We start from the raw sequence: 16,506 nt of genomic DNA, 5'->3' as shown, positions 1-16,506 counted from the left end.
AAAACAAAAAACAAAAAACAAAAAACAAAAAAACAAAAAACAAAAACAAAAAACAAAAAACAAAAAACAAAAAACAAAAAACAAAAAACAAAAAACAAAAAACAAAAAACAAAAAACAAAAAACAAAAAACAAAAAACAAAAAACAAAAAACAAAAAACAAAAAACAAAAAACAAAAAACAAAAAACAAAAAACAAAAAACAAAAAACAAAAAACAAAAAACAAAAAACAAAAAAACAAAAAACAAAAAACAAAAAACAAAAAACAAAAAACAAAAAACAAAAAACAAAAAACAAAAAACAAAAAACAAAAAACAAAAAACAAAAAACAAAAAACAAAAAACAAAAAACAAAAAAACAAAAAACAAAAAACAAAAAACAAAAAACAAAAACAAAAAACAAAAAACAAAAAACAAAAAACAAAAAACAAAAAACAAAAAACAAAAAACAAAAAACAAAAAACAAAAAACAAAAAACAAAAAACAAAAAACAAAAAACAAAAAACAAAAAACAAAAAACAAAAAACAAAAAACAAAAAACAAAAAACAAAAAACAAAAAACAAAAAACAAAAAACAAAAAACAAAAAACAAAAAACAAAAAACAAAAAACAAAAAACAAAAAACAAAAAACAAAAAACAAAAAACAAAAAACAAAAAACAAAAAACAAAAAACAAAAAACAAAAAACAAAAAACAAAAAACAAAAAACAAAAAACAAAACCAATGAGTCCACAGATCTAAATAAACGTTAAACTTAGAAAAAAAAACATCTCAATAATTGGATAACTGAGCAATTCTTCCAAAATATTATTGAAATTTTATTGGTAATTTAGTTTTTGTTTTTTGGTGATTTTGATGAAACTTTGTGTTTCTTTTTTATGATTTGACTTTATACTATATTGAGCAACAGTCCATATAAAATTCAAAAACCTGAATCATGATAAAGGCTTTTCTGATCGATATTGTATGGGTGTTCCTTCTAAGAAAAAAAAAGTCACAGTCTCAAAAATACCCATTTCTTTTTCAGCTGCGAGTTCACAAAAACACCTGTTTTAATTTAGGTTTAATAAATATTCAACGAGAACTCGCAGCTAAGTCAACCCTTTTGAATTATGGTTTATTTACATCCCTTAAATATCTCGCATAAATTTTGGCCTAAAAAATCATTTGCGCATTATGAAAATTGAATCATACATATTTTATATTTTTTTATGTTTCATGAGCTCACTTGTTCAGCGTTTTGAATCATCGCTTCGAATGTTGACTGATCGTCCTGATGGTACGTGATCGATTAGTATACACATTAGGATGTAACAAAAATGACTTTTTGGCGGACATTCAGGGGTTTGTTCCGGTGGGCATACTGAGCCCAAATCCCAAATATGAGCTTGATTTGACGTAACAGGAGGTGGCGCTCCGCCCTTCAATTTTAAATGGGATTTAACCTGTAAAAAAAGATTTTTTCAAAAATGTCAATTTTTGAGGCATTTTGGCCACTGATGCGTTTACCAAAAACATCACTGGCGTGTAGGCCAGATCCTTGCGCATCTTTGGTATATATAACATTGAAGTTTGGAGCTTCCTGGAGCTCGGTACAGACCTTCAAAGCATTTTTTCGAAAAATCGGCCCCGGCAAAAAAGATATGCGTCGCAGCTCGCGACGCCCGAGACGCCATTTGATTTTGCTGGGACCGATTTTTCGAAAAAAATGCCAAACTTTGAAGGTCTGTACCGAACTCCAGGAAGCTCCAAACTTCAATGTTATATATACCAAAAGATGCGCAAGGATCTGGCCTACACTCCAGTGATGTTTTTGGTAACCGCATTGGTGGCCAAAATGCCTCAAAAAGTGACATTTTTAAAAAAAATCTTTTTTACGGGTTAAATCCCATTTAAAATTGAAGGGCGGAGCGCCAGCTCCTGTTACGTCCAATCAAGCTCATATTTGGGATTTGGGCTCAGTATGCCCACCGGAACAAACCCCTGAAAGCCCGCCAAAAAGTCATTTTTGTTACACTCTAATACACATACTTTACTTATTCTAGAATTCATCCATCGATTCCCCCAAGTTGGACTCCACACAAAGTCTTGAAACTTCACAGTAAACAACGGCCATCCTTTGTTCCTCTATACAAACTGGTGGAAAGTGCGGCGCCCTCTTGTTGGCTAGTTAACGCGAATCGCGACTCCAACATCAGCAACAATAAAAACCCAACTCCCTATAATTAGCATAATAAAACAATGTCGGCTCAGCCGCTGCGACTTGGCGGGTCTTTGGGTTTGTTGTCTTCCACCGTAATCCATCCAACCATCTGTATTGCACACGTCGTCGTCCAGACTCATCATCATCATCTTCGCGCGTAACTGAACCGTTTACTTATTAACTTCAACAAGATCTTTGCAGAATTCTCACTTCTGTCGAGTTCTTGTGTTCTTTATTGCTTTTTATTAAAATGCGTTTGTGCCATCTTTCTTACTTGTCTCGCGACGTCTCTTCAATCAACAGTTTTATTTGCAAAATTAACGTAGGCGGTTGAGAAATTAATTTCACCGCTGAAGAAATTTTTCAACTTTGTCGACTTCTTCAGCTATAAAAATAACCATCACACTACCTACCTTCATTCCACATCTATTTCGGGCCTGAGACCCATTCCATTCCCTTAAAATATCACCTAATTTGGAGGCCGCGTTTATCATTCCAGACACTTCCATAAACACGCCAGGATTATTGTGCATCATCTTAAAAATATACCCGGAGATGGCCGTACTTCTGGGGTGCAGCCACATCGTTAAGGTCACTCCCCCTCCATTCTCTCACTCAGCTGGTGAAGTGGTGATTTAGAGGAGTTTGAGGGATTTTTGCTGGATTAAGCCACCTAACTGTATAAAATATTGAAAACAGTGTGTTTAGGAGAATGAAAGTATAACATAAAAAAATGGAGTGCCTTATGAAGCAAACAGATTTTTTTAAACAAGACCTGGAAAATCTATTGAAAATTATTTAGAATTTATTTGGAAACGGTTAAATTTTTCGTAGGAAGTGCGACAAAGATTGAAAGACATAAGGTTGAATGGCTAAAAGGTCGAATGCCAATAGGGCGAATGGACAAAAGGTCGAATGTGGAAAAGGTCAAACAAAATTCTGTAATAATTTTGTGATTTTTTAACATACAATATATTTATTAAAAATGTACAATAGTCAGTCATTTTTGTAAACTTTTCTGAGAGTTTTTCCGATCATCATTATAGCACAGTGTTTCTTAACCGGTGAGGAATTCCCCCCTGGGGGGGAATTTGGGCATTCTTGGGGGGGAATGAGGATGCAAAATAAATTCAATGTCTTTAACGTGTTTTCAAAAATTAAATCATTTTCTGATACTTTCTTAGTAATACTTCATGTTTTCATATGAATCAGAAAATTTTGATCAGTTCTTAAAAATATTTGAAATAGATTTATATTAAAAAATCTGGATTATTTTTGCAGTTTGTCCTTCACGATAATTTTCATTAATTTGTGTTTTTGCTGTCGTTTCCAGCTGCATTTTAAAATACATTGGAAATATTGTTTGTGATGTTTGAGTTTTAATTTTTATTGACAAACAGTTCTTCAATTGAAAATAAAAATTAAAAAATAATATCTTCACAATAATTAATGTAATGTTGAATTCTGTCAGGCTTAAAAACATTTTTTTTTTGTTGTTGTGCTCTTTCTATCATTCTTCTATAATTTTGACTTTTTTTACTCCCAAAGATATAAGAATTAATTTCTTTTTTTGTGTGTAGCTTTTTTTCGAATCCCTATGTCTTTAATTTTTTTTAAACAAAACTTTTTTTTTAAGAAATCAAACAAATTGAAAAGAACAAAAGTAGTTCAGTTTATTTCGCAATGATGAATTCAATTTTTTTTATGATTCGTTTACTTATGATTTTAAAACATCAATCTTTTATTATCAATTATTAAATACAAAATTATGTTAATTATTCAATTTTACCAGAAAATAATAAAAAATGAGGGAGGGGGGAATGAAGGTCTTTCAAATAAGCCAAGGGGGGAATGCAACGAAAAAGGTTGAGAACCACTGTTATAGCAGTTCTTTAACATTTTAATAATATTTTGAGTTATCCCATTCTTTCAAACAAATGGAGATCTTTTAGAAAGAAAAAGACTGAATCCTTAAAAATATTTTGAAAGATTTTTTTCTTTTTTTAAACTATTCTTGATAGTTGTAATATTTTTGTGAGTTTTAATATTTTTTTCATTCATTAAAAACAACTTGTTCTTGATTTACCTAAAAATAAAATGAGGTTTTTCATTCTACCAAACATGAACAATTCTTTCAATTCTTGCTAGTTGTAATATTTTTGTGTAAGTTTTTTCCATTCTTTCAAACATTTGCAGTTGTTAAAAAAAAGTCGAACTTCTAAAATGTTTGGAATATTTTTGTGCCTTTTTTCATTCATTCAAACATAAACATTTTCTATCTCTTTTTAATCTAATCTAATCCTTTTTCCCCCTTTAAAAAATGTATCCAAAAATTCTAAGGCATTTTTTCGAAAAAAAAACTCTATATAGGGGAACTATACCCTTTCTCAGCCTATTTCTATTATCGGCCTATCAGCACTTTGATCATGAATTACAGCTTAAATAAAGTGTTTTTGACTGCTCCAAAGTAATAAATAGCTCAAATAAAAGTGAGCAAGCAACTAATCATTGTTGATACATCTGAAAATGTTGATTTAATAGCGGAAAACAGCAAAAGTGATGAGAATTGGTCGAACGGCTTAGTGTGATTAAAATGGGTATATTTCCCCTATTAGGGGAAAAAGAAGTCAAGTTAACTGAAAACCGTTCAAACTATCTTTTCATGGCTGTTTTTTTTTAAATATTTATGCATTTAAGCTCATATTTTTTTTAAGATAAATAAATATTATATTATTACACTTTTTGTAAAAAAAAATAATTGATTTGTTTTTGATTTTTTGTCCTTTCGACCTTTTGGCATTCGACCTTTGTCCATGTGACCTAAACTTGTTAATTCGACTGTAAACTATTGGGAATACATTGTAGGTAAAATGAATATTTTTGAATTTACAATCAAATGGGACAATTTCATCGTTTTTTTATCGGCACAAGTCGAATGAAGGTAAAATTACTTTAAAAAGAAGCAATATTCAACTCACTAAATCTTCAACCTAAAAAAAGAAATGCTGTGTGCAGTATTGAAAGAAATGAAAGATTGTTGCAAATAATTTTTAAACTTTTTTAAGAGAGTGGGGGGATTGAAAATCAGCCGGAAAAATCAGATGGCAAAAAAATCTTTCAAAAAATTTCCAAATTCAAAAAATAAATTATGTGCAAACAGCTGAAATCAATTTAAAATGCATTTTTTTTTCTATAAAAATATTGTTTTCGTCAAATCTTAATTTTTTTCCAAACTAATGATTGTAAAACATTTAAACTAGTGTAAAATGCATTTTCAAACACTTTTTTCATTAATTTGTTAAATTTTGGCGGGTTATTTTAATTTTAAATGTTTTTTTGTTCCTTGACCACAACAATTTTGAATAATGTTAGCATCGGCATAATTTTTGTAAATTTATATACTTTTTTATAACAAAATTTGTAAATTATTAGTCTGATATGAAATTAAGTTTATTTATTCGTTAATTTCTGCTGAATCTAATTGTTCCAACTGATTAAGCCAACAATTGTATCAATTGTACCTATGATTTAAATATCAGCTAAAAGGAGTCCCAAATCTTTTACTTATTTAAACGTGACAATTTCTTACTTTGAAACAATATTTAAATTTTATGAGTGGAATAAAATACCATAAATAAAAAAAAAAAGACAATTCCTCTTTACCAATAGATTGGTATCTAAACAAAAATGCCACATTTGTGGGAAAACATACTTTAAATCATATTTTAAAAAATATAACAAATTTAAAATCATTTCGTTTTAAGAATTAAACCACATCCCATCCAAACATACAACATCGCACCTAAAACTGGTCGCGGAATGTTCCTTGTTCCTCGCGGATGATGATGAGCAGGCAAAGAAGGCCCGAAAGGAAAGCAAAACCAATATGAGTGTGTGTAATAAGAGTAGCATCCGTTTTGTCGCTCGGAGTTTGGCTTGGTGCATCTCTTCCCATGCTGCAGCGGCCGTGTGTTTGAGTTGCAAGTCAACGACGAGCGGTAGATTGGACGGAATTAAAACTAAATGAGACGAAAAAGAAGACAGATCGCGGAGTCGCGGAAGGCGAAAATATGTGTTGAGAGATACTGAGAAAAGAACCAATCACTCGAAACTGATGTTTTGGTGTTTTCTTTCTTGGGAATTATGAAGTAGGGTGGCATAAGTTTTTAGACGCAGTTCTGGCATTGATCGAATTTTGTTGTTTGAATGAAATAAATTATTTAATGTTATTAAAAGTACTAAAAAAATAAAAATCTAAAAATTCACAAAACATATAATGCCAATCTCGTTTGTAACAGTAACAAAACGCCAAATGCCCTTTCATTAAAATTCGGACATAGCTTCTAAATCACCCCTTCCCACCCACTCCCCCCAGTCAACGACGATGGCATCTAGCCAATTTTGGCTATCGGATTCCCCCAACTAAACTTGTTTGCCAACATTGCACTCACCGACGACGCACCGACTGGCGAGAGCGTTGCCATCCAACAGCAACACAGCAGCCACACCGAGAGCGAAGTGCCTCTTTCCTTGTGTGTGCAGCAAAGCATGGATCCACTCCCTTTTCGGAACTGGGGAGCATCGGCATTCGCATTTTGGGGAGAGTGACCCGAGTAGAATTGATGCAATGTCGCTTAGGCCAATATTTCTCAAAATCATAAATTAACATATTTGTATTTTTTACTATGTTGTAAAATGAAAAAAAAAACTGACTTAATAACGTTTTAAAAAATGCAAGTAATGCATTTTGATCAAAAAGTATATACTTAACTTGTAATTAAAAAAATAAGTCTAAATTAAGTCGGTTTCTGTTAATTCGACTCATAAAAATCCCGAAAAAGTTTTCAAACAATTTGCTAATTTCTAGAAGTTCAACATTATGTACCTATTTATTGTTTGACAACTTGAGACGAAACTAAGCGAAACAATTTAAACCACGGCGTAGAATAAATATTAAGGAAAAAATAGACATCACACAAAAGTGCCTTGCAGGAAATTTACTCAGCTTTCCAATGTTTCAAAAAGCGAAATGTTTCATCGAGAAATTTCTGTTCCATTCTAAAAATTCTTTTAATATGTATTGGAAACTTTTAGATCGCGGAGGAAACTTACCAAATGCTGTTTCATGCATCAATTACTTGTAAAAATGTGCGAATTAAGAAAAGAAAAAACATAGTAGGAGATTAAAAATTGCTAAACATTTTGAAAATTATGTTTTGATTGGCTATTTGAACATATGGGCTTTTCTCAGAAATAAAATCATTAAAAACCGTATTAAAATATGAATTTTACATGCGGGCTCTGATTTTGCAAATAATATCGAAATTTACCGTAAAACGGGGTGACTTTGATAGGATTTCAATTTGTTTTTGCAATATTTTCCAACAGGTAAGGTTTTTCTCAAGATTATGATTTTTCAAATATGTAGTGGGGTAGGCCACACAAAGTCCATGCACTATTTTGAAAAAAATATCGTTTAGAAAAAAAAAATATTCTTAGTTTAAATTCCGGGGTGACTTTAATAGTCATAGTTTTTCTTGATAAAATCATATTTAACATGTTACAAACTTTATTTGTACGTTAAATGTACCATCACTAAAGAAGCTGATATAGTTTTAAAGAAAAAAAAATCAATGTTTATGTTTAGTTAACTAAGTTTATGAGATTTTTAACAAAGTACATTTAAATTTAAGGTAAAATTGTTAAAAAGTCGGAATTTTGCCTAAACTTTTTAAAACTTGTTTTGTTTATAAAATAATTGATTTATATTGCATTTTATACAGAATTCGAAGCACGAATCACAAGTTTTCACATTTTGCATGAAATTTGGAGATTTTTTTTAATTGTGTTTCAAAAACACATTTATTTATTATTTATATACAAATTTAACCTTCTTCTAGTGGAAAATTGTCCAATGAATCCGAAAATGCATTCCGTTTACCGATTCAAAATCATGTTCATTGAGAAAATCATAACACTTTGAGAAGTTTAAAATAATGACTTTCATCAACATTTTCTTAACTATAGTTAACTAACTTTTTATACCTTTCAAAATTTTATGAAAAAATCTTTTTGCAATTCCGTCGTGAAAGTACTTACTTTTCCTGTCATTCTTGAACGACGAAATAGCCTACTTTTCTGTACCAAAAATAAAAGAATCGAATAGCAACACTTTTCAAAATAAATGCTGAAAAGTTCTACTTTTCAGCACTCAATTGGGTGCTGAAAAGTTGAACTTTTCAGCACTTGTTTCGAAAAGTAACACTTTTCAACATTTTTTTGATTCAAATGATTTATCGACAAAATACATGAAAATTTGACTTAAAACTTCACTCAGTGTGTGTTTTTTGGAATTGCAAAAAATGTTGTATGGAACTCGTTGCAAACTTGATTTTTTCAGCACTCTTCGTATTTATCCAACTCGGTGAACCTCGTTGGATAAATGTACGACTCGTGCTGAAAAAATCCTCTTTTTACAACTTGTTGCATAAACTACTATTTTGAGGTACTTTGACCACTTCTCTACCACGGTCAGTATGATTCTTAACCATTCCGTACGTATTTTAATTGTACTCTTCATTTTGCGAAAAAATCGTGAACCTATCAAAGTCACCCCGTTTTACAGTAATTAAATGGTATTATTGGATTTTTATCTACAAATATCATATTTCTTGAACAAACATTCACATGATGCATGGATACATGACATGTTTTACAACCGAAAATAGACTTAAAATTACTGATGCAAGCTCCAATATAGATAATTTTCATAAGTATGAAATAAAGATAAAGTTATATAACATAGGGGAAATAAACCCATTTTAATCACTCTAAGCTGTTAAACCAATCTCGTCACTTTTGCAGTTTTCCGCTATTAAATCAACATTTTTATATACATCAATAATGAAGAGTTGCTTGCTTACTTTTATTTGAGCAATTTGTTACTTCGGAACAGTCAAAAACACATTATAAAAGCTGTAATTTATGATCATTTATGTGCTGATGAGTCGATAATAGAAATGGCTGAGGAATGGTATATTTCCCCTATTTTGCTGTTGAAAATGTAATTAACATTAGAAATAAAAGTTCAGTGTTTTCATTTCAGGATTTTAAAAAACAAAGTCACAAACATTTTAAATTTTATACAAAAATGTAACCTATTTAAATCATTTTTTTGAAAAAAAAACCCTGCAAATTATTTGTACAAAAAAATTCAAAATAATTTCCACGCCGTTGAAATGTTTGTTGAAATAAACAAATTTTACCCAGTTTACCGTAAAGCTTCGTGGAATAAGGAAAAAATAATTTCCACATTGCTTGATGTTTCAAAATTCTTTAGTATCTCGTTTAAACCTTTGTCAACAATGAAACTCTACACTCTCCGTTTTTGAAAATCGTACCATGGCATTTGAATTCTTTGTTCGTGGTTCCCAATTTTTTTTTGTTCACGATTTTGGGAATTTTTTTTTCGTGTAAGAGCAAATTCAGATTTATCGATTAAAATTAAATGGAAAACCTGCACGAACCGATTTTTTTTTTCAAATTTATTTAAAACAATGATTACCTAAGTGATCCTAACACCATTTTTTTTATTGAACAATGAATTGCTACATGCAAACAATAAATTTATAAAATGGGTGATTCTCCTCAAACTTTCGTGGAACTTTGTCCTAAGGGTTAATTTGGTTCCTGATCACAAATCAGAGGTCCATTTTTTGATATCGCGTGATGGAGAGGTGTTACGATCCCTTTTATGATTCTTGGTTTTTACTAAGACAATTTTTTTATTTGTGATTTGTAGTTCGAAACCGTGAAGAGATTTGGCGTCATTTTCTATAAAACTGGACGCCATTTCCCGTTACTCAGCTGTCAAAAATCGAAAGGCATGTCATTTTTTTAGGTTTTTTTACTTTGCAGGGTTACTTTTTAGAGTGTACCGTAAACTGGGGTCAATCGGGACACATGGGGCGAATTGGGACAGCAGTTTTAACCATGTTGGAGCACAATAGACTCAGACTCAGACTCAGACCAACAAAATGTGTACATCTATTTCCAAATTTAAAAGTGCTTTAAAAACTACTTTCCCTATTCAGACTGTAGTCCCGATTCGCCCCAGATTACGGTACAGATTTTCTACAAATTTGTAGAGCAAACAAAAACTAAAATTTTAATGTATGCGGTTTGTATTGACGAGTTATCATAAATTACAGGAAAAGATTTTTTGGACAGTTTTGTGAAGATTTTACCCCGAAACTCAATCGTTAGTATTTGAATATATTTTTTTCGGAAAGTTCAGCAAATTTTGCATAACAATGACCCATTGAACGTTTTTTGTTGCCCGTGCACAACAAAAAGTTTAAACTTCTTCACATTTAAGTTTTACTCGGGTCACCCATCTCTTTCTTCCGCCGCACTCGACGACGTAGACGGAGGCTTTGTTAGCTTATAATCTCCTCAGTCGGTTGGATTTTAATTTCAGTTTTAGTCGCGATGTGATCGGACGCGTTTGCAGCAGCAGCAGCAGAGTTTGGTTCGACGCGCGTGCCTCTGCTAGTTACTTGATTTATTTTCCGTTTTAGGAAGTCGTCTGCGTTTCGTCCATCGTCAACGTCTGTCACACATCATTACGGAGGATGAGCAGCGTCGCGACGCTCCCTCCGGTGTCCAGATGGAGCAGCAGCAGCACATGGCTATTGCCGACTATCGTCACCTTCGTTAGTGACTTTTGTGTAGTGATTTAGTTTTTAAGTTGGGAAGAAACGCACACGCACTATTACGCGTGACACAACTATTTGTTCGAAGACTTGCCAAGTGTGTTGAAAGAGGAAATCAAGAGTGAGCTGTAGTGCCTTCCCTCTTAAAGGCCAGAAGGGGGTTGGGCAACTCCTAGAAAAAGTTGCAAAACAAAACAAACTAAACAAACTGTCGAAAAGTATCGGCGTTTCAAAAGCATTGTTTTGACTGCGAATTCTGTGCCAGACTGGTGAGTTTTTTCTCTGGAAACGTGATTTGAATATTTATGTTAATTTTTTTCAAAGGTGCTTTATAAAATTATTTTTTTTATCTTTAAATTATGTTTTAGATAACGAAACTAAAACGTTAGAAATATTTTAAAAGATAATAGTGAGTTGAATTTTGAGTGTAAGGAATGTATTATAAAAGTCATTCCTTGTCATCAGCGATCGGAAGGAATGACGTCGAATAAATAGAATTTGATTAAGTTTTTGAGGTAATTTGTGTTGATAATATTGTTGCAGCTTTCAAAATTGTGCTGTATTCATATTAATTTTGATTATTTTTTCATATAGTTTGTCTTATCGTTATGTTGTATAAATTGAGAATAACACATTTAAGACCTAGCCGAGGTAGCGTAGGGGTAAGCGTGATTGCCTCTCACCCAGCCGGCCTGGGTTCGATTCCAGAAGGTCCCGGTGGCATTTTTCGAGACGAGATTTGTCTGATCACGCCTTCCGTCGGACGGGAAAGTAAATGTTGGCCCCGGTCCAACCTTGAGGTTTTTGATGAATATTCATCAGGTTTACATTTTTAAAATATTTTTATGTAATATTACTCAAAAAAGAGGTAATATTCAACCTACCAAATTTTCAACATTCCAAAATTCAACTTTTTTTTCTGTGTAGCTCAGTTTAGGTGTAGGAGTCGCCCCCTTGGATCCTGTCTCGGTGGAGTCACTGATAGGCAGTTGGACTAACAATCCCAAGACCGTCAGTTCGAATCCCGGGGTGGATGGAAGCTACACAGAAAAAAATATGTAAATTTACACAGCACGTAATTACTGTTTCTTATGTAAACTCACTCAATGTATTGTTGAAATATGATGTAAAGAGTAAAAAGTCATGGAAATTACTCCAATGTAAATCTAAATCTAATGTAAATCATGGATCTAATGGAAACGTTGAGCATGGAAACTCAAATCTGATGAATTTCTACAAGCGTCCGGCTTCCTGTAAATTCCTATTTAATGTAAATCATATATCCAATGTATTTATGCCAAACATTGACTTCAAAACTACCCGAACTAAAAATAGTTATATTTGATTCTCTTTCTATCGCTCTCATACTTCGCTGGCCCACTGCCTGAGCCTCGCCCTGAACAAGTTGATGCTTTAGCCGCTCGTTTATAAAATACGAAGATGGCTCAGTCGGCAGCGGGTAGCAGCAGTAACACCGAACATCCTACCCGTCGTCCGTTTTTTTATCGTAAACCAGTTTTTAATCACTATTGTTGAATATTTGACTGATATTGCATTGTTTAGACTTAATTCCAAATTTTTTAAAATATTTTTTTCCAACGGAGTCAGAAATTTTTCCCTAATGTTTAATTTTTTAACATTGAAAATTGAAGCATAAGTTTTTCAGTTTGGATGATACTTAGAATAGCTCAACATTTTTTGTTTCTTTTTCTTTTAAACACTGTAATTCAGCAACCAGAAGTCCAAGCTTCAATGTCGCAATTTTATTAGAAATTTTCTCAACTTACATTTCTCGCGTGAGTTTTCAAAAAGCCGTAAGAGCCATTGGTAAACAAAGCCCTTTTTGCATCGGTATTCGATCTACTTACGAAAACCCCAATTCAAAAATGCTTGAGATTGTTCATCTACACGTCCTTCAAGTGCCCTAAACTAAAAACAAATGATATATTGTTGCAATTTGAAGAAAAATTAAAATTAGTGTCGGAGTTCACGGTGGCTCTTACGGCTTTTTGAAAACTCACCCGAGATTTATACTTACAAAATACATTTTAAGGAATGGAGAATCATGGACACTATTTTCAACATCGAAAAACTGAAATTTTCCAGTTAAAATTAAACTTTAGGTTGCTATATCTTGAAAAGAGTGCACATAATCAAAAAAAAAATGTAATGTAATATAACCTTACATTGAAAACTGAAGTTTTGTCCTCTTAAAAATATATATTTTTTGTGAAAAAAGTTTTTTTTTCAGTGTACCTATTTTTTTCTGAAAAGTCTTGATTAAGAGGCAGTTTTTGTAAATATTGATCGGTTTGTTCTAGAGGTCGTATCGAGGTGCTCCGATTTGGTTGAAACTTTCAGTGTCTGTTTGTCTATACATGAGATGAACTCATACCAAATATGAGCCCTCTACGACAAGAGGAAGTGGGGTAAAATAGGCTTTGAAGTTTGAGGCTCAAAAACATAAAAAAAACTTAAAAAAAACTGTTAAAATTGAGACCAATAAGTGCCGTTATGCAAGCCTACAGGGCAAAAACTAACGTTGAAATATGTTTGTTTTAGAAACATTTCAAAACTATGAGAAAAACTGCGATTGGTCAAAAAATTAATACTGTAGGCTTACAGTCCATGAAATTACCTAACTTTTGACCTATGGGAGTATAGGTGTTGGATTCTTTTGGTAAAAGATATTAAGGTTTTAAAAAAATCCATTTTTAACAGTAATTTGCAAAAGCTATGAGAAAAAGTTAAACCAATCCTGGATGTCTATGGCACATTTTGAAGTGCTTCAAAAGAACTTTCGAATGCAACTAAGAGAGTTGGAATTGATGAAGTTTTACGGAAATGCAAGAAATTTTAAGATTTTTTAGGTTTTTTGGACCTCAAACTTCAAAGCCCGTTTTACCACACTTCCCCTAGTCATAGAGGGCTCATATTTGGCATGAGTTCATCTCATGTATAGACAAACAAACGCTGAAAGTTTCATCCAAATCGGTGCACATCGATACGACCTGTTACTCGTTGGTGAAAAACTCGCTCTTAATACCTACAACTTTGTCGAAGACTCCAAACTGATAACAAAATTCTTTCAAAAGATAAAGATTTTTTAATATTTACCATATTTGTATGGACAGCTGCTAAACCTATATGGGGCCAATTAAAAAATAGTGATAAAATAAATACTGAAATATTTCAAATCTTTTTTTAAGTATGAAAATGAAAACTATACAATAACCGAAAAGGAAGTAAAACTCTCAATGTTCAAATCTGATATAAACTACATGCAAAACTAATCAAACCTTTCAATTCCAGAGAATTCTCTCGGTCAAAACAAGGGGGACCGCCACTTTTTTATGCCCGAGCCTGCGCCAAAACACCAACTCTTGTTTAAAATCACTCTCGCGGTTTGGAGTGGCCAAATTTCGTAAGAGATGGCCACTGGAGAGGATTATGCCATCGTCGTGGGGACTACACCACCAACTCCACCAACCGCCGTTGATGTGTTCGAGCTGTACGAGGTGTTTGGAACCGACACCGCAGGCCAGGCCGAGGATTTTGGCGATGATCTGGACGATCAGCTGTTCCTGCTGGGAGGAGGAGCTGGTGGCCCGTTGACACCGGAAGGGCTGGCCCTGTACGCGTACATCGGGTTCGTTGTTGGCGGTGGAATTTTGCTCAATTTGGTGCTGATCAAAGGGATTTTGCAGGCCAAATACAGTGGTGAGTGGGGAGCGCGGGATGAGGTTGGGTGAAAGTGCGTTTCAATAATTAATCAGGGGTTGTTGATTTGTTACGGACCGTGTGGAAGAGGAAATAATTGCAAACGAGCGGTGACATGAGGGTTGATTACTGAGACGTAATCGTTCAAGATTGTTCAAGAGCGTTTGAACGGATGTAACCGTTATTGTTTTTGGAGGTAGAGGAGGTTGATTGAACTGAATATTTTGTTATGAAATTTTAGATTGTTTAAAAATATCCTAAAATTACTATTTTATGATAAACAGTAAATCCTCCCTCCCGCAGGTGCCTTATACTTCGTCCTCCAGCTTGCCGCGCTGGACATCTTCACCCTTCTGGTCAGCATCTGGGAGCTGTTTTACATCGCCCACCAGCAGTGGATGTTCGAGCCGGACTACTGCACCTTTTACATTGGGTTCGAATCGCTGACCAGCATCGGCATCGTTTACTTCATCATCGGTCTCAACTTCCACTCGATCTCAACGTACAACCTGGCCCAGCAGATCTCAACCTCGAACGAAGCCCTGACCGACCTGAGTGACACCAACTCGGACTACATGATCAGCGCCGAGGAGAACAACTACGAGGTGGCCACCGAGCACATCATCCAGAAACGATCCCTCACGATCGACTATCGCCACCGGAAGACCAACATCTCGGTGATGTGGCCGGTGCTGATGATCTGGTTCGTCGCGCTGTCCGAGTCGTTGCCGTTGTTCCTGTTTTCGGACGTGATCTCCACCGACGAAGACGTCAAGCTTTGTACGGTGCTGATCAGCGATCGGACCAACCATTACATCATCCAGTGGCTTGTGATCTCAATCCGGATCGTCGTTCCGACCGTGACGCTGGCTGTGACCACCGGGATGACCATCTTCAAGTTCTACCAGGGAAGGAGGTTTGCCCAGCCAAGCGAAGTGGATGAAAATGTGGCGTTTATTCTGAAAGTGGCCATTTTCCTCTCGCTAACGTATGCCATATTCTCACTGCAAAAGCTGTACGGATCGTTGCTGTTCGAGGTGCTCTCGAAACCGATTCTCAGGCATAAGTACCCGCGGTTTGACAAACGATCCGGGTTGATATTCTCATTTCTGCACTATTTCTTGTCATTTTTGCGACCACTGGTGGTCATCATACTGTGTAAACTTAAGCACAACCACGTGGATATTAACTTTATCTACCGAAGCAATACAAAGAACACGGACTTGTCATAATAGGTTAAGAAATGCATTTCTTTTTGTATAGGAAAATTGTTTTATTTATCCGAAATTGCTTAAAACAAACATAAAAGCAATACAGTCAACACAATCATGTTAATATTTCAGCGGGAAAGGTTGACTTGTTTATATCCGAATAAAAATGTGTAGTTTTACATGTTTTTGCATGTTCACACATTGCACGTAAATTGATGTAAAATTACATTAAAATAGAGGAAATCAAAATCAAATTATTCGCTCTACAGCATTGCTTTGGCGTTCTCGATTGCGAGATTCCTATTCGAAACTAGGTGTCCGAAGGCTTGATTGTTGAGGCAATTGCAAACCTCTTTTGACACCGCAGCTTCCCATCCACCCCGGGATTCGAACTGACGACCTTTGGATTGTGAGTCCAACTGCCTACAAGCGACTCCACCGAGACAGGACCCAGGGACTCCTACAGCTGGACTTAGCTATCGACCTTACCTTTTTTTAATAGACCGGGGCCAACATTTACTTCCCCGTCCGACGGAAGGCGTGATCAGACAAAACTTGTCTCGAAATATGCCACCGAGACCTTCTGGAATTGAACCCAGGCCGACTGGGTGAGAGGTAACCACGCTTACCCCTACAGCATGAGTCCCGGTAGATAGAGAAT

At 34.2% G+C, this 16,506-nt stretch overlaps 1 protein-coding gene across 1 annotated transcript; it reads left to right on the top strand.

The window, feature by feature from the left end:
- The first annotated feature begins 10,676 nt into the window (after positions 1-10,676).
- Positions 10,677-15,885, top strand: LOC120418312 (uncharacterized). Its single transcript, XM_039580640.2, has 3 exons — positions 10,677-11,183; positions 14,227-14,634; positions 14,938-15,885. Exons 2-3 carry the CDS (start codon positions 14,346-14,348, stop codon positions 15,864-15,866), a joined length of 1,218 nt encoding a protein of 405 aa, XP_039436574.1. The 5' UTR covers positions 10,677-11,183; positions 14,227-14,345; the 3' UTR covers positions 15,867-15,885.
- The last annotated feature ends 621 nt before the right edge of the window (positions 15,886-16,506 follow it).

This window comes from Culex pipiens, chromosome 2, assembly GCF_016801865.2.
Source record: "Culex pipiens pallens isolate TS chromosome 2, TS_CPP_V2, whole genome shotgun sequence".
Lineage (NCBI taxonomy): Eukaryota > Metazoa > Arthropoda > Insecta > Diptera > Culicidae > Culex > Culex pipiens.
The sequence above is the reverse complement of the archived record's forward strand: the minus strand, read 5'-3'. Positions and strand labels throughout refer to the sequence as shown.

Bases quoted from the DNA above. Each gene is read 5' to 3' on its own strand.
- LOC120418312 (XM_039580640.2), top strand. From the start codon at position 14,346: ATGGCCACTGGAGAGGATTATGCCATCGTCGTGGGGACTACACCACCA. The intron at 14,635-14,937 runs GTGAGTGGGGAG...TCCCTCCCGCAG, and splicing joins TTTGCAGGCCAAATACAGTG to GTGCCTTATACTTCGTCCTC.